The sequence below is a fragment of the Ammospiza nelsoni genome, chromosome 1 (assembly GCF_027579445.1).
Source record: "Ammospiza nelsoni isolate bAmmNel1 chromosome 1, bAmmNel1.pri, whole genome shotgun sequence".
Lineage (NCBI taxonomy): Eukaryota > Metazoa > Chordata > Aves > Passeriformes > Passerellidae > Ammospiza > Ammospiza nelsoni.
Window position 1 is genome coordinate 40,295,839 of NC_080633.1, and position 22,739 is coordinate 40,318,577.

At 36.6% G+C, this 22,739-nt stretch overlaps 1 protein-coding gene across 1 annotated transcript in view; it reads right to left on the reverse strand.

Moving 5' to 3' along the window:
- Positions 1–22,451, reverse strand: part of NEK10 (NIMA related kinase 10) — a 79,317-nt gene extending 56,866 nt beyond the window's left edge. The window contains 23 exon segments of the mRNA XM_059493384.1: positions 2,908–3,014; positions 3,201–3,223; positions 3,226–3,321; positions 3,603–3,648; positions 4,248–4,385; positions 4,937–5,053; positions 6,789–6,869; positions 7,285–7,362; positions 9,419–9,476; positions 9,974–10,171; positions 10,530–10,754; positions 13,979–14,059; positions 15,045–15,124; positions 16,162–16,229; positions 16,576–16,654; positions 17,144–17,254; positions 17,775–17,819; positions 17,822–17,864; positions 20,137–20,232; positions 20,736–20,866; positions 21,998–22,058; positions 22,377–22,405; positions 22,407–22,451. Coding sequence (XP_059349367.1) covers positions 2,908–3,014; positions 3,201–3,223; positions 3,226–3,321; positions 3,603–3,648; positions 4,248–4,385; positions 4,937–5,053; positions 6,789–6,869; positions 7,285–7,362; positions 9,419–9,476; positions 9,974–10,171; positions 10,530–10,754; positions 13,979–14,059; positions 15,045–15,124; positions 16,162–16,229; positions 16,576–16,654; positions 17,144–17,254; positions 17,775–17,819; positions 17,822–17,864; positions 20,137–20,232; positions 20,736–20,866; positions 21,998–22,058; positions 22,377–22,405; positions 22,407–22,451 — 2,036 coding nt within the window.
- Positions 22,452–22,739: the final 288 nt, after the last annotated feature.

Genomic DNA, 22,739 nt, shown 5'->3' on the forward strand with positions numbered 1-22,739 from the left:
AGCAATAACTAAATCCTCAGCGTGTTATCAACATTTCTGTCATCCTAAATTCAAAACACAGCACTGTACCAGCTACGAGAAAGAGAATTAACTCTATCCCAAACAAAATCAGGACAAACTTTCACCAAGAGCACTTGAAATGTACAAAACGGACAGTACCTTTATCCTCAGCTAAGGTGAGATATAATCATTAAGATCACAAATGCTCCAGTCTTTGGCATACACAGACTGTATGAGTTACAAGAAGACCACAGCATGCATTTACACAGTACATATTAACCATCATCAGAGAGAAAGTAAATTAATCTTAATTTCATTAAGGTTGTTAAAAAGCAAGGCTTAATAAAATTCAGAAACAGTAGATAAAAGTTCTTCAGCTCTCCCAAAAAATTCACTAGGTACTACACTTGCAGTAGCTGTAGGACTAAATAGAGTGTGTTTGTTTAAATACTGACATAGTTTTGAACTAATTGCTGTAGAAATTATCCAAATAAGTTTCTGTTCTTCCAATTTTCCTGAACTCCTGTAAATATTTGACAGATATATAAATGCTTTTCAAGGGCAATTTTGAGCTTATACTTGAAAGTACATTTAGACTTCTCCATATTTAGAACGGACTAAGGATAAGGAAAGGTTGTTGAGACAAGAGTGCCCCTCAGTGGCAGCAGTTGATATAAAATACAATTATACGTTACTTTAAAATAATAACTGGAATATTTCTTTTCATCACTCAAGGACAATTGCACCATTAAATCACATTCTTTCAATTCTGCATCATTACTAAGATTCTGAAGGGGTTTAGCACACACAATTTCATAATTAATAAATTTAAATATGTAGATCACGAGGTAAAAATATTTACTATGAAACAACAGTTGCTAACTATTTATAGCTGAGTGTTTTGTGGATGGGTGTGCGTGTATTTTTTAACTTTAAATATAACAGTTTACTGTTATATTTAAAGACGAAAAATGGAATTTTGCATAAAGACTTCTCACAACAATTCTGCAGCATTCAAATTGTTTGTTTTCTTCAGTGTCATGAGCAGCAAGAAAACATGCAGTAGTTCTTTGAGAACTTCAAAAACTACAGGATCTGAATTTCCTGGAAGGCTTGCTCTGTGTACCAGGTTGTGTTAATTTGCTCAAAGACTAAAACTATGCCATGCTTTGTACTGCTGACACACATATTGCTTTCAAAGTCTGTCTTGGAACCTGTCTAGGTTCCTTCATCCACCCTGTGATGATTACAGATTCATGGCAGAATTGGAATGGAGCTGTTATACTTTATATGTTCATTAGCACTTATTCTCTAATCTAGTTATTTCAATATTCTTGCTAATTTAAATAAAAACAGGCCTTGAAGCATAACTATAGTTTAAATATTTTAAGGCTAAATCATCTCCATTATATTTACCATCGATAGCTGCAAAAAATATAGCCATGGTTGATGACGCAATATTTGCATCAGCAATTATTTTACTTCTGTGCTTGGGAAGGTCATGGAACAGATCCTCCTAGTAGCTATGCTAAGGCTCATGTAGGAGAGGGAGGTGATTTGAGATGGTCAGCATGGCTTCAACAAGGACAAGTCCTTCCTGACCATAGTGACCTTCTATGAAGGACTGACTACATCAGTAGACAATGGAAGGACAACAAATGTCATTCATCAAGAGTTCTGGAAAGCCTTTGGCATAGTTCCCCAAAACAGTAATTAATCTGTGGACTGCTAGATGGATAGGAAGTTGATTGGATGGTTGCATCCAGAGGGTAGTGATCAATGGCTCAAAGTCCCGATGGACACCAGTGACAAATAGTGTCCCTCAGGGATCCATAATGAGACCAGTGTTATTTAATATATACATTAATGACATTAATGGAGGGATCAGTCTAAATAAATTGCAGATGACACCAAGCTGAGGGGTGCAGTTGGCACACCTGGAGGATGAGATGCCATCCAGAGAGACCTGTATAAGCTCAAGAAATGGGCCCATGGGAATCTCACTCAGTTTAACAAGACCAAGAGCAAGGTGCTGCACCTGGGTCAGGGAACCCCTGGTATCAGTACAGGCTGGGAATGAGCAGATGGAGAGCAGCCCTGGAGAGAAGGACTCAGAGGGGCTGGTGGGTGCCAGGACATGACCCAGCCATGGGCACTCACAGCACAGAAACCAAATGGCTCCTGGGCTGTGTCCAAAGCAGCGTGGGCAGCAGGGCAAGGGAGGGGATTCTGCCCCTCTGCTTCACTCTGGTGAGACCCCACCTGGAACCCTGCATCCAGCTCTGGGGTCCCAGCACAGGAAGGTCGTCAACCTGTTGGAGTGAGTCCAGAGGATTACCAACAAGATGATCAGAGGGATGGAGCACCTCTCCTGTTGGGGAGGCTGAGAGAATTTGGTTTATTCAGCCTGGAGAAGAGAAGGCTCTAGAGTGACCTAATAGTGGCTTTCCAGTACCTGAAGGGAGCCTCTGAGAAAGATGGAGAAGGACTTTTAACAACAGCACATAGTGACTGAACAAGGGGGAATGGTTTGAAACTGGAAAAGGTAGGTTTAGATAAGACATTAGGAAAAAAATCTTTACTGTGAGGGTGGTGAGGTACTGGAACAGGTCATCCACCCCTGGGAATGTTTAAGGTCAAGATGGATGAGACTGTGAGCAACGTGGTCTAGAGAAAGGCCCTCTGCAGGGGAAGGGGGTGTTGAAAATATATTATATTTAAGATCCCTTTCAATCCAGTCCATTCTGTGATTCAATGATTTCACACAACAGTATAATAATGCAATCATTTACTAGCTTCTAAGAATGATAACCAACACAGAGGAATCTGAAACCTTCTCAGAGTTTCAGTAAAGAAATGCTTCTCAGGTACATCTTGAGAAATTGTCTCCAAGAAAAGCAGTTCTACTTAATAATTGTAGCTCTGTCTTTATCCTCCAACATGATATTGCTCACAGTGAGATCTCAATGAACAATCCTTTTCTCTTTATGCAAATAACGAAGAGCTAGACAAAGCTTAAAAACAAACAGAAAGAGCCTCACAAAGATTCTTAACTACAACCTAAATAAAGACATATTAAATTCACAGCTATGTATTAGTGATTGATATAATAAACATTACTTCATCATTTATTAGCTTAAAAACATGGTGCTACTAATTACAGGTAGGAAAATCCTGGCAAAAAGAATGGAGGCCCTTACTCTGATAAATATATGCCATATTCCTCTTCTGTAAACTCTTGTTGCTTTTCCTTGAAATAGTGAAACTGGTCTCCCAATGGCACCCCCTCCATGAGATCCATCACTATATACAACCTGTCATCTCATAAAAGAAATTAATAGAATACTGTATTTATATAGAAACAATTTTTAAATAGAGTATTTGAGGTTAAAATGTATTTTAAAAGCTGTTATTTTTTAGTCTTTAAAAATTGTATTGGTACAGATAGAATCAGAATATAGGCTTATTTGAACTTGTAGCAGCTCTGGAAGAAAGATTATTGTTTAAATTTGACATGCTCCTGCCAACCTGTAAATCGTTTTATTATATATTCCTATTTCTTCATTATGTAAAATGTGATAATTCTGTGCATTTATACTCACTTTCCAAGAAGGTTCTGTAATACCATACAACATTTGGATGATAAAGCTACAATGAGGAAAGAAATGCAGAGGCTTACAATAGTTTAACTGATGGCACAGTATTTAAAATGTTTAGCTACATGTAGGAAGGAAGGATATTACAAAGATTCCACAAACTTGTCTAGGAACTCCAGCACACCTTCCTTCACTGTTACCCCAAATGCCGAGAAATGTTGCACATTACCAGAGTAATCAGCAGGAAAATAGGGTACTATTCCTGGCTCAACACCCCCAGCTCCCTCAACCACTGCTCATAGGACTTGTGCTCCAGACCCTCCACCAGCTCCACTCCCCTTCTCTGGACCAACCCAAAAACCTCAATGCCCCTCCTGCAGTGAGAGGCTCAGAACTAAAGACAAGATTTAAGGTACTGCCTCAGCAGTGCCAGGCACAGGGGGACAGTCACTGCCCTGGCCCTGCTGGCCACACTGTGCTGATACAGGCCAGGATGTCTTTGGCCTTCTTGGGCACACTGCTGGCTCATGTTCAGGCAGCTGCCAAACAGCATCCCCAGGTCTCCTTTTCCACCAGGCAGCTTCCTACATGAGAACTCACAGTCAGTAATTCAGAATGCCAGCATATCAAACTAGAGTTCATGAGAAACACCTGCCCTTTGATGATGGCTAATTCAGAGACAATATTTTTTACATTGCTGTCTCTGTCATTTTTGTCCTTTCCAAATGCTGGATTGTGTAAATTGACTTCTTTCATTACCAGGAGATGTTGTCCATTATGCTTTCTAACCTATAACCAAGCTTAAACCTTTGAATACTAAATATAGGATGGGGACAGGAAGAATGGTACAATGGCTACCAGATTAGTTATCAGAGTCCAAAATTTTCTCACAGAATATGTAATCATTGCTTTTTTTGTGTATGATGTGATTAGTAGAAGAACTACAATCCAACAGTACAGGTTAGCAGTATGCTTCTGAACTTGCACGGTATTGGAAGCAATATTATCTGTGCCCAGTGTTGCCTTTCAGATGAAACATGCTTGAATTTTTGTGGTTTTACACAGGTTGATTAGCCTTTGCAATAGACAAATGCTGTAAGTGGAATTAAGAGAAAATAAGGTAGGAAACCTAAGAGATACACTGGTCAATCATAAAAGTACAACATAGAACAAACAAAATCACAGCAAACACTAACAATAAGCTCAGACCCTCAAAGGTCTTTCTGCACCTACATTTTCCAACTAAAATTCAAAAGACAGTTGTGCCTAGAACAGGTATTAGACCCTCTTCATGAAGCTTCTCCTCAAGTCTGTAAAATAATAGCAAAAGAATGGTTGGCCTTACATACACTTCCAAAAGCTCCACTGCCAAGGTGCTCTAAAATTGCATCATTGCCTACACGATTTGTGGGTGCCTTATTCTGATTCATGTTCTCAGCAATTTGCTTCAATACATCCTCCTAGTCATAAATTACATGACAAATAAATAAATAAATTTAAAATATTTCATGCCTGTCTTGTGCTAAGAATATGCACAAATACAACGTCTTAAAACTATGAAGGTTTAAGGTTTTTATTTACCTTTAAAACAGCTACTGACAGGTGGCTAATATGTATGCTTTGATGCAACTCATCTCTAGCTCTATTTGTCAAGACCCAATGATATAGCAGATTTACAGCTGAGCAAACAAAGACTGTCATGAATTAAGATCACTAAGGTAGCAGAAGGAAGATGAAAATTTCATCATTGAAAACACACACAATGGGGCAGTAGAGAAACCGCACAAGAAAAACCATTCTAAGAAAAATATCTGTGAAACTCAAAAAGGATATTCCCATATCTGCAACTCTATTTCATACCAGTAACATTTTCAAAGGCAATGCAGGTAGCAGTATGAGAAGCTGAACAAGGTTTCATAAACTTCTTGTCCAAAACAGACTTAGTTTTCATATGTGATCATTAAGTCCATTATTAATTCATATGGCTTCATGTTCAACCCAACTACAGCTGCTTGGTAGCTCTTGTGAGTTATTTCCAACGCATTCTGCTGGAATCTAAAAACCCCAGTGGGCATAAATTAAGCTCCTTACAGTTGTGTGAGGAAACTATACTGAGCATATGCTCCAGTTTGTTAGACTACATGTTAGTTCCATATACCAACCCACCAGGAAGGTTTGTATTTATCTCATCCTTAAGATGAAGGGCATTATAAAATCTCCTTGCAGTAGAAAGGCACCTACTGTACTGAATCTGCCCTCCAATTCTAATCTAGAAGAACTGTCCTGAGACAGATGACAGTAGAATGATTTTTTTTTTCCGTGGAAGTGCCTTTCTTTGCTATCCAAGCACACCCACCTGATTAGATAGTGGAGTAGCTATATACACATTTTAGGGGCTATGTCAGAACAAAGGCCATGTGAGAGGCAGGATCATGAAAGCATTCAGCTGTGCTAAGGACTTTGCCAACTAGAGCAGCAGCAGCTGTGCTCATCCTTTGTTGGAATTCTGGATGCAGAGAACATTTTACACTTTCTGTGCTGAAAGGCACAGACTTGCAAGAGATCACTGCATTTGACCTGAGGCTGTGGAGAAGACTTCTAAATTTGATTAACAGCACTGGGATTACAGGTATGTACTTGGTTAGAAGCATGCAATATCACAGGGTGGAAAACTTAAAGTTTGAGGTTTTAGAATATAGAAATAAATATGAAGCAAGATGGAGATTTTAGGGTGGAGGCAGGTTGTTCTTCTCCCCTTCTTCTTCCTGGGTTTGGGTGGTATTTTGTAATTGGACAGAAAAGCCGACATTGTGGGCTTTGAGGGATCAGTTATTGGGTTAAAAGGGAAAATAATATAGGTGTCATTTCTTAATTGGATAGTTTAGTCTTAAAAGACATTGGAAGAAGAGATGGTTAGTAATTTTGTGCCTTGCTAATGAATGGCTGCAGGACTCATGGTTGTGAGGCTGTTACACTGATAAGAAATAATAAATACCTGAGTCTGAACATGAAATACTGTCTCAAGTGCCTTCAATCGTGACCTTGACAGAGGTGGAAAATACAGGGATCCACAATCCCTGAACCCCTGAGCACTACATTTCCATATCTTAGAGAGACACTCACCACTGTACAGAGCCTGAGAAAAGCTACCAGGTAATTAATTACTACTGATGACCTTTAGCCTAAGTTGACTCTAACCAGTACATTTATGGGGGTAATGACATGCAAAACCAAGAGGCATTCGATGCTTATTTGGCCTATATTTATTCTACACTTAAATTTTCTATATTTTATACATTGCCTTCATGTATATTATTTAACATTCACAGAAAAATGCTCCAGAAATAAACAGATATTAGTAGAGTGTCAAGTCTAGGGCAAGTTTCAATGAACATCAAGGCTCTATAAAGGTCTGATGCTAGACAGCATGAAAACGTAGAGGAAAGATTATCACAAGAAAAATATTAACTTTCCTTTACACTATATGAGGTGCCAGAAACAAAGCAAATCAGAACAGAAACTGAGTCTCTATTTAACTTTCAGTTCCTGGGCTATTCTTTTGGTGTACAGGTTTCCCCTTTAAATATGATTTTTTTTTTTCTACTGTACTTCAAAATAAACTTTAATTCATAAAAATTCTCAGGGACTGTTGGGGCTTTCATTGTGCAATGATAATAAAGCGAGTTACCTGTAATAAACTGGCTTTTTCAGCATTCCTTTCTTTGTTTGATAAAATTAGCTTTGCTATTGTATATATTGCATTTGCCTGGAAACAGAAAAAGGTCAGCATTAATAATGCCCCTTTGCAGGCAAACCACAAATGAAAATTAATGTTCAGATAAATCAGAAGCTAATAGCAACGGACATGTTCTCAACATCCTATTGCACACCTAAAATATAAGCTTAAACATGTATAAGAATTAAATCATTGTTACATTTAAACTGATACCACAAAAAGAGCCTGTGAACAGATAAAGAAGAAATGCTTCTATCTCTATAGGAGAAGGAAATTGCAGCAATAGATCTCCTGTCATCATGTGGCACCATATTTTGAATTGTCAAGAACAAAATTCAAGTCTTAATAAAAATAAATTGGAGAAACACCAAAAGCAATAGCCTGAGAAGTCTGTCCATGCCTCTAAAATTTTGTGAAAACCATACTGAATTCAGCTTCCATATTCATGCAACCATGTATCCTCCAAGTGTTCTCTCCACTTGGTAGGTCTGATAGATGGGCACTGGTAGATTTAGTTGGAATACTGTTCCCAGTTACTTGACAAGGTCCCTGATGGACACTAGTCTCCTCTTTAGCAGACTTGAAGGGAATATATATCATCTCTGCAGAGGCCCTTCTGCAATTCCTGATATTTTCTTCTACTGCTCAGGAAGGCAGAATTAAGCTTAGACCATGATTAAGCTTAGGTTTTGGGCTGTGCAGTAGAGCCATTGAGTCAAACACATTCTGTCTGCTACCAGAATTACTGCAGACTGTTGCCAAGGCTGTGACAAGGACAGAGGCCAGACAGACAGGTAAAGAGCAGCTACAGCAGAAGCAAAAGTTCTCAAGAGCCCTTTGACAGCAATGATATAAACCTTTACAGGTTACTCAGATTGACCTCCTTGGCACATAACTGAAACGCCTTTTTCCTCTGTTTTTAACCCAAGTGAGTTGCTTCACCTTGCTCACTATGCAACTCTTTAAGTTATATTAGCAAAAAGAAAGAGGTAGGATTTAAAATTACTACAGTGGTATTGGAGGCTGGAACTCCAGTAGAAATGAACGTGCTTGAGGCTATTTCCTGATTTGAAAGGGGGATGTTGGCTGGTGTTTAAATAAATAGAGAGGTCTATGTCTTTTAACATAATGACAAGAAGAAGATAAGTTTGAAACACCTTTTCCAGCTCTGCACATTGTACCATCAATTAAATGATTTACTGACACAACAGTCACCATGCACTGCTGGGGCAATGCAGAAAACATCTCTGTTAAATCCATTTAATTTAAAAAAATGATATTTTATTTTACTGAAATCAGTCTCAGCCTAAAAGATATCATTATATTGTTTAGATAAAAGTTGTCTAAATCAGTACAGTTTATTGACAATTCTAATGTGCAAAAACAATATTTTTTTCTAGACTTACTTTCATTTATTTTCTCTTAACCAATAGTTAGGAAATATTCACAAACTTCTTTCCTGTTCATATTTAAGGTTCTTGTTCTCTCGGTTCCTCCAGGAATACCTCTAGTTGGGTTTTAAGCTAACTTGAAGGCTTTGATTTAACATTTAGAGTTTAACAGCTGGCTACAGCTTTTAGCTGATATTAATGCCCTTAATATTTATATCTTGACAAGGTCTGGAATACAGCCAGGGATTTTAAGAATGGCTTATCCCTGGAGACAGAATGGCAGGAAGTTCTCTCAGAAATACCACACTCTTATGAAAAGAGAAATAGTTTGTGAAGCAGCAACATGTCAATTTTTAGCTGCATTAGCTTTCTGTAATAAACATCAAGAAATTCAGAATATACATTTCTCAGTTTATTCTGTGATTACTTTTATTTACTATCCTATTTTGAATATGACAAAAGCATGGTAAGAGATGCCAAAATGAACCTTGTCTGAATAAAGCTGTTTATTCTTCCAGACACCTATGTTGATAACCTTTGTGTCTGTGTCTCTGTGTGTAAAACGATAAAGAAACAGAAGTACTAAAATTATAGACAGGCATATTTCCAATCTCTTAAATTATGATAACAAAGAACAACAATTACGTGAAATTATAAACTATAATGCCTTACTTTACTGAATAAAATCTTCCTACCTGTACAACCTGGTAAGCATTAGTCTCATTGAGCACTAGTTCAGTAATTGCAGCACAACTAGGTAGAATAAAAATCCAGAAGTAACATTTAGGGCCATTTGACTCTATTGAGAAATCTCCTCCAAAAGGAATTTGCTCCATAACTACAAATGAATCCTCACCTAAATACAAGTCATTAAAATACCACTTTGAAATCATATGATTCATATTGATATTTCATAGAAAATATAAATAGTGAAGAAAAATATGATCAAATAATGTCATACTAAACACAAAACTAACTAAATAAATAAATAAATAACTATTTTGTCACTGTTTTTACAGGTGAAGAAATACATATGATTCCCAGATTCTCAATACTTTACGTTTTGCTTCCTTCTAACAAAAGTATACTTTTTGAAAATTAAATGCTGCTATCACTCATTTGAAAATAAACAACTCCAATTTGATGCTCCTACTCCCTAAAGCAGGTATAATTATTTACAAATTTGTAATATTTTAATCCTTTTGCACAAGTGTATGTAAAGACATAACAGAGTACTAGACCTTATAAACCTACCTGCTTGAAGTGAGAAAGTATTTTCTTGTATCTCATCAGGACTCAGTTCATCTGACAAATGAAGATACCAGATTCTCCCTGCTGCAGTTGCAGTGTTAAAAATGGCGTAATATGTGTTTGTTAACCATTCATGAAGTTCTGAAAATGTGTATGTTTTCATTAAATTAGCTAACACTTTGAAAAAGAAAAGAAGCCTTTAAACAGAAAATTCCTTTACCATGTTCATCAATTATATTCACAATTCTAGCTCACTAAATAGGTGTCTGATTAATAGGAGAACTAAACAGACAGTAATGTTGTATTTATGACATTCATTATTTAGTTTACACATTAAAAATATGAAAAACACCTTAGGATAACAATGAAATACAAAAGGCTGGAAAAAATATTGCTTATTCATTATGTTCTAAATAGTCCTTTAAATTTTGCTGGTATCACATACAGCTGAACAAGCCAAAGATGCTCTTTCATAAAACAGGGCTTGGTCAAATATATCTTAAAAGAACAAACAGTCTTATACAATTGCCACAATGTTGAGGACTGAAAACCTACTCCTGTAACATGTGAAGGAGCTGCTTGATTCTACCCCAGATCCCAATTTCCACAGTAGTCTCAGGAGCTTCGCAAACCTGTACCAGAATCCAAACTATACTCCATAGAACTTTGATGCAATCAGAATGGAGCAAACTGAGCAAGGCTGCAATTCCTTTGTACATTTTTATTTGCTCTTTGACTCGTGACTCTGCACAAAGGAGTCATAGCAACTCTGTTCTGAACCTAAAAAAAAATCAGCAAGAAATTTCAACAATAACTCCATCACTACTTTGTATTGTCAGTTAGAAAAGGGGGGGAAACAGGAAGTTTAAAAAAGAACAGAGATCTACTATTAAAAAAAAAAAAAAAAAACCAAAAAAAAAACCAAAAAAAAAAACCAAAAAACACAGGCATCCCCAGCCTGGTTGGGAGGTGGCCAGGTGGGCTGCAGTCATCTGTGCTACCATCTTCTTATTAATGGCAGTAGTAGTACAAGTAGCACTGATTGCATGGACTTGTGAAGTCCATCTGTGGAACTCAAATAGCCTAGTTCCACAGATAACACAAAAATGCATCATTCTTCTCTAGTATAGTTTGAATATTATATTTAGAAAGCAATTGGATATATATCTTAAAAGCTTTTTATAAGACTTTCATTAACTGCAATGAAGGTGGACTTCCCATAGAAAATATGGTTAAGGATATCCATTTCCACTTTAAGCAAAAAGCTCCATGTGTGTTTAATGAAACATGTGAATTCAGATTCATATCTGAATTTAAAATTATCCTTTACTGGCACTGAACTTCACCATCTTCCTGTCTACATTCAAATTCTAACTCTTACATCTAACTTCTGATTTAATATGGCCCAGCATTTTCTGACACAGAAACTAAATAAAACCTTTTCATATATTAATTTTGTCTATTCTTAGTCACATATAAGGTCACTTATATGTAATAGTTAAGCATGAAATTTTTAAAACCTCTTCAGAATTTTAAAGGTGATAAGTGATGTATTATCAAATTTGATAGTCTTTATGTTTCTCACTAAAATTCAGTAATGCTTTGCTTAGCTGAGATGATTAAACAATTGAAGGAACATTGATGATTTTCTGATGAAGAAGATTTGGAATCTGACTCAGCCTCTGGCATAAACTACAGCAGCTCTAGGTCTTGCAATTTTACGCATTTATATTGGGCATCCCAGGAACTGTCAGGGCCCAGCATGCTTTCCCATCTAACCACTCAAGTCTGCCAGGAGCAAGGAAGAGATCACAGAATCACAGAATCAGAATCACAGAAATTCAAGGCTGGAAGAGACCTGTAAGATCATCAAGTCCAACCCATGTTCTAACAATTCAACTAGATCATGGCAGCAAGTGCCACATCCAGTCTTTTTTTGAACTCTTTGAGGGATGATGACTCCACCACCTCACTGGGTAGATGATTCCAGTATCTGACCACTCTTTCTGTAAAATACTTCCTTCTTAATTCTAACTTGCATCTCCCTTGACGCAGCTTGAGACTGTGTCCTCTTGTTCTATCTGTTGTCGCCCGGAGAAAGAGGCTGACCCCCAGCTCACCACAGCCACCCTTCAGGAAGTTGTAGAGAGTGATAAGGTCACCCCTTAGTCTCCTTTTCTCCAGGCTAAACAACCCCAGCTCCCTCAGTCGTTCTTCATATGTACTCCAAGCTTGTACTCCAAGCCCCTCACCAGTCTCGTTGCTCTCCTCTGGACACGCTCAAGCAGCTCAACGTCCCTCCTAAAGTGAGGGGCCCAGAACTGGATGCAATACTCCAGGTGAGGCCTCACCAGTGGCCGAGTACAGGGGAAGAATGACCTCTCTGCTCCTGCTGGCCACACCGTTCCTGATACTGGCCAGGATGCCATTGGCTTTCTTGGCCACCTGGGCACACTGCTGGCTCATGTTCAGCCGACTGTCAACCAGCACCCCCAGGTCCCTTTCCACCTGAGCACTGTCCAGCCACACCGTCCCTAGCTTATATCGGTGCAGGGGGTTATTGTGGCCAAAGTGCAGGACTCGGCACTTGGACTTATTGAAGTTCATCCCATTTGATTCTGCCCATCCATCCAACCGTTCCAAATCTCTCTGCAGAGCCCTACGTCCCTCTAGCAGATCTACACACGTTCCCAATTTAGTGTCATCAGCAAATTTACTAATAAAAGACTCTAAACCCTCATCCATGTCATCAATAAAAATATTGAACAGAACTGGCCCCAACACAGACCCCTGAGGGACACCACTGGTGACTGGTCGCCAGCTGGATGTGACACCATTCACCACCACTCTCTGGGCCCGGCCATCCAGCCAGCTCTGAACCCAGCAAAGAGTCCAGACCACGGCCTGCGAGTTTGTCTAGGAGTAAGCTATGGGAGACAGTGTCAAAGGCCTTGCTGAAATCCAAGTAAACAACATCTATGTCTTCCCTGCATCCACTAGCCGGGTTACCTGGTCATAAAAGGTGACCAGGTTAGTCAGGCATGATCTACCCCTCCTAAATCCATGCTGGCTGGGTCTGATACCCTGGCCATCCTGCAAATTTTGCATGATGGCACATAATATAAACTGTTCCATTATTTTGCCAGGTACAGAGGTCAGGCTGACTGGTCTATAATTGCCAGGATCCTCCTTTGCACCTTTTTTGTGAATGGGTATCACATTGGCCAGCTTCCAGTCATCCGGAACCTCACCAGTAAGCCATGACTGTTGGTAAATGATGGAGAGTGGCTTTGCAAACTCATTTGCCAGCTCTCTCATTACCCTGGGGTGGATCCTGTCTGGTCCCATAGATTTATGAGTATCCAAGCATTTCAGTAGTTCTATAACAGCCTCCTCTTGGATAATGTGGGGACCATTCTGCTCCCTGACACCATCAACCAGCCCAGACGGGCGGGTGTCTTGAGGGCAAGTCATCTTCCCATTAAAAACTGAGGCAAAATAGGCATTAAACACTTCTGCCTTCTCCTCATCTGCAGATACTAAGTTCCCACCTTTGTCCAATATAGAACAAAGGCTGGTCTTACCTTTCTTCCTACCATTAATATATTTATAAAAACATTTTTTATTATCCTTAACAGTAGTCGCCATTCTGAGTTCGAACTGAGCTTTGGCCTCCCTAATTTTTTTTCTGCATACTCTAGCAGCCCTCTTGAATACTTCCTTAGAGACCTGGACCAAGAAAAGTGATTGCGATCACTTTATGATAACATTGTAACTCATTTGCAACTGGAGGCCAACAGTGGAGAGAGAGAGAAGATGGATTACAATGAAACTGCTGGAAAAGATTTTGCTGTATCAGTATGTGACTGAAAATACTCAGGTTTCAGAATTTGACCTTGGTTATATTAAAGTGTCATGTTTTCTAATTCCTCTAAATACACGCATCCTTAAATAAAAAAGTCAAAATTTATTTTAACATAATTAATCCACACAAAAAGTCTCACCTGTTAGAGAGAAAATCATATTCATGAAATATCACCAGCAAGTTCTCAACAATCTCACTTATCTCCTCTCTACATTCTGGACTACAAATTGATTATTCCTGGCATTTATATCAGATGAAATTATATGAAAAACACACATTGCTCTTTAGCCTCCTTCTTTGTCCATTTGATGAATTATTTTTCCCCCAAGTCTTAAGTAATAATATCAACTTGTGCACACAAGCACTTAAAGCCACAAATATATGCTGGGTCAAGAGAAATAGTGCAACAATTTTCCAGTTTTCCTAGTACAAAAAAAAGTGAATGTGAATGTGTAAAAATAAAGACACAACTAAATTTTGTGTCTTACTGATAATTAAGGAAATGAAATTAATTTTTAAAAACAACCACAATTTCTATGAACATTTGCAATATACCGCAAACTCTTTATTGCCCAGTCCAAATGTAACACAAAATCCTACATTCCACTCAGTGAAGAAAGTTAAATGGAAGTTGAAAATGTATGTAAAACATCATTAAATTAACACAGATATTAGAACCAAATTAAACTGAATCAGAGTTTTGGGAAGTCTGGAAGACAGCAGATCAATAACAGCAGTTTTTCTTCTATAATACCATTACAGATGAAAGTTGCTCTGTCCCCCTTTTGGCTACTTTTTTCTCTTTTAATCTTTATTTACCACTAATTGATGAGAGGAGGGCACATATACATGGATTTGACTGCATGAGTTTATTATTTACTACACTGAACAATATTCTACCTGATTATTGTGAGGCACTGTTATATTAAGCTGAGGAGAGAAGACTTTCATATGCAGGAAGTCAATAGGAATTCCAGAATCCTGCATGAGGATTGAAAAAACAGAATCTGTGAATTCCAGTATTGCAGAGCCATCCACATGAACAAGAAGTCTGCTGCAAAGACCAAAGTTTCTATTTAGTTTCTATTGCTTCAATATAAAATTAAGAACATTTAAGTTTTCCTCATAAAGAGCAGTTTTAATATTCTGTCAAGAGAAAATATGAAAAAGCTTTTGTTAATTATGGCACATTAAGTTGAACCTACCATTCTACTAAGCTAGTCAGAGCAAGGAGGGCACTAAAAACCACATAACTCTCTCTGGCAAATAATAAATTTACTAAGGTCTGGAAAAAAAATGAAAAAAAAGGTAAGTAAACATGTGATTCTGTGTAAATATATTACTTTATTTTATGACTCAGAAACATATAAAAATATTTAATGAAAAGTAAAAATTAAGGTACCAAGTCCTTACACAATATGTTAAAAGCCTTAGGTACATTTAAAGTACACTTAAATATACACCTAAAATCTTAGAATACACCCAGTAGGACATGCAAGGATGTTTCTTCTCAAACTACAGTTAGTATCTCTTTGACTGCTAAAATGTGTCTATTACACCATTGTAAAAATTTGGTTTTGTGTAACACTTCAGAACACTAACTCAGGCCTCCTGAAGTAAAAAGTTAATATTCAGCTTATATTTAAACAGCACAGTAATTTAAGGGCCTGTCTGTATTTCTGTTCATGATTAATATCTAAGTAAACTCTGTCTAGATTCTCTAAAAATAGGTTGTCTGCATATGATCACAATTGCCTTTGTTTTTCTGCAGCATGACAGAATCATGAAACCCTAGTTATACTGATTTTGATCTCAACTGGATCTCAGTTTAGCCACAAACCAGCAATAGTTAATTACAGATTCTTAGACTGATGGTAATGTATAGTAATGGATGTCTGGGTTGACACAGAATATTTAGACACAGAATACTTTACAAGTGAAAAACCACAGCAGAAATTTGTGCAAGAAAACTTTAAAATATATTTACATTTTAAAAATATATAAAACTATTTGAATCACAGTAAGGTGTAGCTCAGGACAGTGTATACAGGAGCACTACTTTTTATAGAACAAATGTTTAGTCCAAATGTTTACAATCTGTTTCTCTCAAACAGCCAATAATCATACATCAGACCAATTAACTTACAGAGAAGAACTTCTTTTTATGATACTATTAATACATCTGTAAAACACAGAGATTATCTTACCTTACAAGACTGACAAGGTAAGGAATTTATTTTCACCTACGTCAAATCTGTAAAGCATACTTTATTCTATTAAGTAGCTAATTAAATAAAATTAACAATTTTATAAAGCACTTACTTTGTGTGCTCCACTTGTTATATCTTATTCCCTTTGATTTCTAACAGCAGCAAGCTTTTGGAAAATATCTATGGAACAAAGGAACACACACAAATTGACTCTCTCTCTAATATTTTTATTTTACCAGTCAGATAACAGAGAAAAATACTGTATAACTTCTTTGAACCATAACTAGCATGATTTACTCTTTTATTTCAATGCTTAAAAAGATACCAATTTCTTAAAGAAATATTACTTATGTAGAAAAACAAGCTGCTCCCTTCTACAGGAATTTCAGCTTTTACTCATGTGATGCCTCCAGTAAATATACTACTGTCTTACTTAATGACAACCTGAAGTATTTGAAACGTTTTAAGCCTCACACAAAAAGTTGTGGGTAGCCTTATGATTTCTGTTATCAGCTACTGTACCTACATGTCATGTTGACCAACTTGTCTACATTGCGCTGCTCTTCCTTGTAATTAAGATAACAATTTGCTACTGTTTCCATATACTACAAGAAGGGGAGGAAAAATAAAGGATACCATTAAGACAAAAAAGTTTACAGACTTCATAAACCCAGACTGTTCTTCACAGGTAGAGCCTGTAGGTGGTGCATCTGTTTCATGAAAAAAATTCTGTAATGCAATAGTGGTGTAGCCACAAGGTTTAAACCTGTTTCAACATTTAAAAAATAAATTATCAGTATGCTTCTCCCTTTGAAAAGTCATTTGCTACAGTGCAGGGTGACTTTGCTCATCTCCCTTCAAAAGTCTACAGTTTCTTTTGACTGAACCAATTGCGTTGACTTTTCTAATTCTTCTCTCACTTCAGGAGGCATCTCTGAAGTCTCCTAACTAGAAATCCTAGATGAATGCAGCTAGATTATAGGACAGTTGTCTTGAAAACTAGTGAAAAAACCCACACCAACTTCTCATGTGAAAACAGAGAAACAGACTCACTTCTTTCCATAAACCAAGAATATCTGTACACTGCTTTTTACAGTATATATCATTTTAATAATAATAAACTGACAGGCAACATAATGGACAAAGGTACTATGAGAAATTCTACTTTTTAGATTTTCAATTCCACCCAGGCTGTGGAGCATTTCCTACAGGAAAATTAAAAAAAAAAAAAAAAACAAAAACAAAAAAACCAAACAAACAAAAAAACCAAAAATAATCTTCAGAATTACTTATAATAAGTAGATAAATAAAAACACAGAGGTGGAATGTTAAAGGTTCTTAAACTGGAGTTTTCAGTTTCCTTCAGTAACTACATTATGAGAATTTTACAAATCTTTGTGATAAAGTCAAATACCAAGTCTAGGGCTCCGAGCAATGACCAAGCCATCTGTTATGGAGATTTACAGTTTCCTTGTTAGGGTCAGCAACAACAGACATGACATAAAGAACAACAGAAATTGAGCAAGTTATACAGCAATGGTTTAAAACCACCCTTGAAATCAGTTTGTTTGCAATTCTCATCCTCACATACAGAAATATACATGCATACATGTACATGTGCATTCATAAGAACAAATGTTTTTATACACAAGCACCAACACAACTGCACACGTGGCACTTACAAGCATCCCCTGATCCAAGCAAGAAACATTTTGACATACTGACCTGGTAGCATGGATCTCTTATTAATAATCTCAGGCAGATTAATAAGATCTAAGAAAATGCATGCATGGAGCTTGAATAACCCATTGCCTGTAAATTAATTATTTAAAACATAAATCAAATGCAATTTAAAAAGTGTTTAAATACTTACATAAAACAGTTTGATTCAGGATCAATTGACTAGATCATTAGTGAGCTACAACAACTGTTCAACATACTATACCATAGAACTTTTAATACCATTTATACTGAATCACAGTGGCAGCTATAAATAAATTGATTACATTATATGAGCATTACCAGCCATGACTTATTATCACTGGACTGATGAGGGAAAGTACATGCTCATATGTAAGAACAAACTAACTGTGCTTTGATATAAACTTTTAGTGGTTGAATTGAGGCCCAAAAGAACAAAGTAAATGAGAAACCACAGAGCAAACTTCAGTGCACAAAATACACTTATGCAAAAATATGGGTGCTACAGAAGTAAAAATAGCTATATTTAAAATATTCTTTTGAATTTTCATAATCTATCCTGGCTTTTAAAAATTCTAATTGTATTATGCTAGAAATAAATTGTTATTTAGTTCAAATGTTCTTGAAATAGGATTGTATTTTGATATACAACTTCCCCCTTTATATTTCTCCATATGATTCACCAGCATAAGACATAGCAGAAAATACAAATCAGATTTGCAGAAAGTGTCCAGAGGCAGTAATCCTGCACAAAATACCAGTAAAGGAATCACTATTTCCATTGCCTGTTGAAAGTATATATCCCCATTTTCCTATTTAAAATAAACCTAAAATTAGACATCTTTGCCATAAGTTTTTTGTTTCTGTTTTAAATGAGAGGACAAAATTTGTTTGGATAGGTTTCTTGGAAACAGAAAAAGTGTATGGGTCATGGCAGTTCTCTTCCCATTTCATCATTTGCAGTTGGGAATGACACCAACAGCTAAAAATAATTCCATAAAAATAAATGTTTTACAAATAGATACTAACAAACTCTCAGCCCTTTTATGCCAATATTCTGCCCTAGTAATACCATTTATCATTATGATTCCATAATTGGCTACTTCAGAACAGCACAAAACTTTCATGGAAAGAAAACAGCATGCAAAATTTGTAGGTCAGATTTTAAAGTGGCCTGAAGATATTACCGTGGTCGACAGTCACTCCCTGAGCCTGATTAACATTTGAGAGCCCCTTCTACTACAGTTACATTTACAACACACATTACTAGACACACCAGGGTATATGCAGCTTATCTGCATATCTACTAATTTATGCTTGTTTCACCAACCTTGCCCGGGTGCTTTCATTCTTAATACAAGAGGCTTGTTTTGCAATATCACTATCACAAATAACACCAAAGAAAACCAAAATATAAGCCAAGTATGTCACAATGTATAAACAGAACTTGGGAAATCACAGTGTAAGCTATTCTTGGATTTCTGGCAAATGAAGCTGAGCCACTGACCTCCCACTGGTGAATACTGAGTTCACATGTAAAAAAGAGGTACCAGTTTTAAAAACCACTTAAATAATCTGTTTTAAACTCACTGTCATTTAGATAATCAAAGAAGACACCCCTAGTTCCCCAGTTGGTTGTGAATAAAGGTATAAGCAAACCATGTGATGTTTTTAAATTCCTCTAGTAGTAGCATATTAATACCTTTAAGTGCTCTAGGATTCCATCGTCAAACTTCTGTACCACTTAAGGGTTTTTTAGAAAATGTATTCAGACTTTAAATAGGAAAATACAATACACTGCAAAGGAGAATAGTAAAAAAAAATCTAGAAAATACACCTTTTTTTCCCCTGAAAATATCTTTCTCTGCCCCCTCTATTTTTGTAAGGTCCTGTACTTTTTCCTCACACAAATGAGAACAGCATAAGAAAAGGTATTACCCTTTCCAATCCTGTCATACACAGAAATACAAATAAACACAAACAAATGGCATCAACTCATCTGAATTTTATGGAAACCACAGGTCTTTCACTATAAAGGCAGCAGACCATAAAATACAAACAGAATCAGTGCAATAAATTCGAGAAGCAAATCACAGATTACAGACATATACAGATGAATGATCAAGAAAACATAGCAGTTAGAATTTTGGTCATCCAAGGTTTGTCATATACCAGTCCTGTGTTCTTCTGTCCCACTAACCTGGGCATTGCTCCTCAAAGCCAATACACAAGTGGTGAATTAATACAACCACAAGTGCTGCTGGTAATTTCCACAGAAAGGTGTGTTGTAGCAATATGGGATATTATCCATGCATTTTGCTTCTTCATGGAAGGCAAGAAAGTAGCCTGCCTTCTTGGTTATGAATGTGTTTCATATACTGATCTGCAGGTAAGTCTGTCCTTAACTAATGTTGTAAAGATATCTTGAAACAGCTGATGCTTGGGATGCTTGCTAAAATTTCTCTCATTCTTGTAGGTCACACTAAAAAAAAAAAAAAAGAAAAATGGTGAATTACAAATTAACTTGCCACAAGAAAGTTTTGCTCTGCTACAACTTAACATCAGCAACAAAAACTAAGAAATGTCATACCAGCAGTTACCACAGAATAACACGATTTCATATTGGCAGACATTAACAGTCTGTCTCATGCATAATTTGGGACTATCAGAATGGTATAATTTCTCCAAATAAAGAAATTATGACATTTTAAATGAGTTTATTCACTCTCACTAGTATACTCTGCTGAGTGGGAAAGGTTGAAACTTACAAAGGCAGGAACATAAACAGGTTTAAAAATTAACTAATTAATTAATACGTAATTCTCATCTCAAATACTGGATTAACATGAAAAGTACAAGTAAATAGTACATATGTAAAAAAACAAATGCCTTCAACACCTCAACAAGGTGATATCATTAGATACATAAAAGTATCTCTCGTTCAGGGATATGAGTGTGTCATGATCAGCTTTAAATTATTTTTACCTAAATTTCTCAAGCTCAACAGCTTCTGTTGATGCTTGGCATTGACCATTGGACTGCTGTTCATCGCTTTTGACATTTTGCCAAGTTCTTGTCACACTAGTTTGACCACTTTCAATATATATAGCTGGAAGCTAAAGAGGGAAGGGATAGTAGTCATGAGGCAAATGCGGCAATTTAAGTTTTCTGAGAACATTATCATGCCAAAGTACGTTTTCTCAAGTTCTGACTTGAACTTTGGACCTAAAACTAGCCATTCTAGAAAACACACACCTCCTCTGGAAAACAACACCGACATGGTAGAAAACTGATGCAAAGCAAGACTGAAAAACAAGTACTGAGAGGTAAGTAAAAGGTGAAGAATGAAGTCTTTTTAAATTTATGATAGCAAAGCTTGACAAAATCTGCAACACATGCTCGTTATCTGTGTTTCTTACCTGTCCCAACTCCACAACTGCACAGCCTTCACATTCTTTTTAGGTTGTACAACTTACATGTTTCAGCTTTCTGCTCAGAAGCAATTCCAGACCTCTAACCAGGTAGAAAGTGCATAACTCCTACTTCACATGGATGAATCCTTTAGTCATTTTGTCATATCTTTTTACAAAATTGAAAGGGAGAAAATGTTCTGTGATTCCAAAGACTCACACCCATAATCATGTGATGGTTTTCTTTGCTTCAAATAGCAAATACAAGCTTCACTATGTGAGCTGAGGTGAAGGAGATTTGACTTTCTCCTGTAAGTTGGTATTTAAGCCCTGGATATTTTTAGCTGAGGTGTTATTCTTCAAAGACAAATTGTTTATGGTTAAAATGCTGATCTTATTTTATATTCTGTACCACTCTCCCCCATGCTGTTAGCCACACATATTTAAGCCTACCTTCGTGTGACATTGTGAAAGGGCACAGAGGAAAAAAAAATCTGCTATGCTATTTTAATATATGCAACAATAGCTGGATAAAACCTGCTCAGGATACAAAATAAAGCAATTTTAATTTTTTCCTGTTAAAATAAAAAATATGGTATAGTAGAATGGGAAATGGATCCGTCTCGTTCTTTTACCCATTCTAAATGTGATTTGTGCCACACAGAAGGTCTAATGCTGCCAAGAAAAAAGAGACAAGATGAAAGACATCTTCCATTCAAGATTTTGCTAACATGTTTTAGTCACTATAGTACATAATGTTCTAAGCATATGCCAGAAACCATAATCACCATTAATTACAATTCTAAAGCACATTTAATAACAGTTATTGAAAAATACTTGTTGGTTCCTTGACTGAACACTTAAGAGAGACTGAAGCCTTTTTAGCTCAGAATAATCCCTAGGACAAAACCACAACAGTGTGTGTTAATAGTTACATAAAAGTATTTCCATAAGTGTAAAAAAGGTCAACAAGCAACAATGCTACTGACAGAAAATAAAGTTTTCTAGCGTTGCCTGGTGTCCACTTTTGCATACAGCAGAATTCACAGCTTCTCCAGAATGCCTTAAGTCAACATAGGTGTAAATAAACTTTGTGACCAGAGTAACAGTTGTCATGTTTATACTGCACTTCAAATTGAAGCATTCTGCTTTGGCAGCCAGTGTAAATTCCACACGAGTCCCACTGAAGTTCAAAGTAAAACGTCAGATACTACACCTCATAGAGATCCCAGAAGGCTTTTGTTTTTATTGCTTTTGCTGTGCTCTTCAACTTTTTGTCCTGATCAGGCATTGTCATGATAAAACTCTTCCTTAAAAGCAAAGTAGATACAGAGAATTATATCACTGCAGCAAAAGGAACACATGTTTGCTTATAGAATCAACCGATACTGGTTTACTGGTTTTAGACAGAAAAAACCAAAACAACTTTGCCATTTTCTCAGCATGAAGCCTTGGGTATTATATCAGGATATCCTTTGAAATTCCAGATATTAATAAGAAAGCTTTTAACCTAACATACAAAAACCTTGGTTTTCCAACACATGCATAGACAATACTGTCTTGCTCTTTCATGTATTTT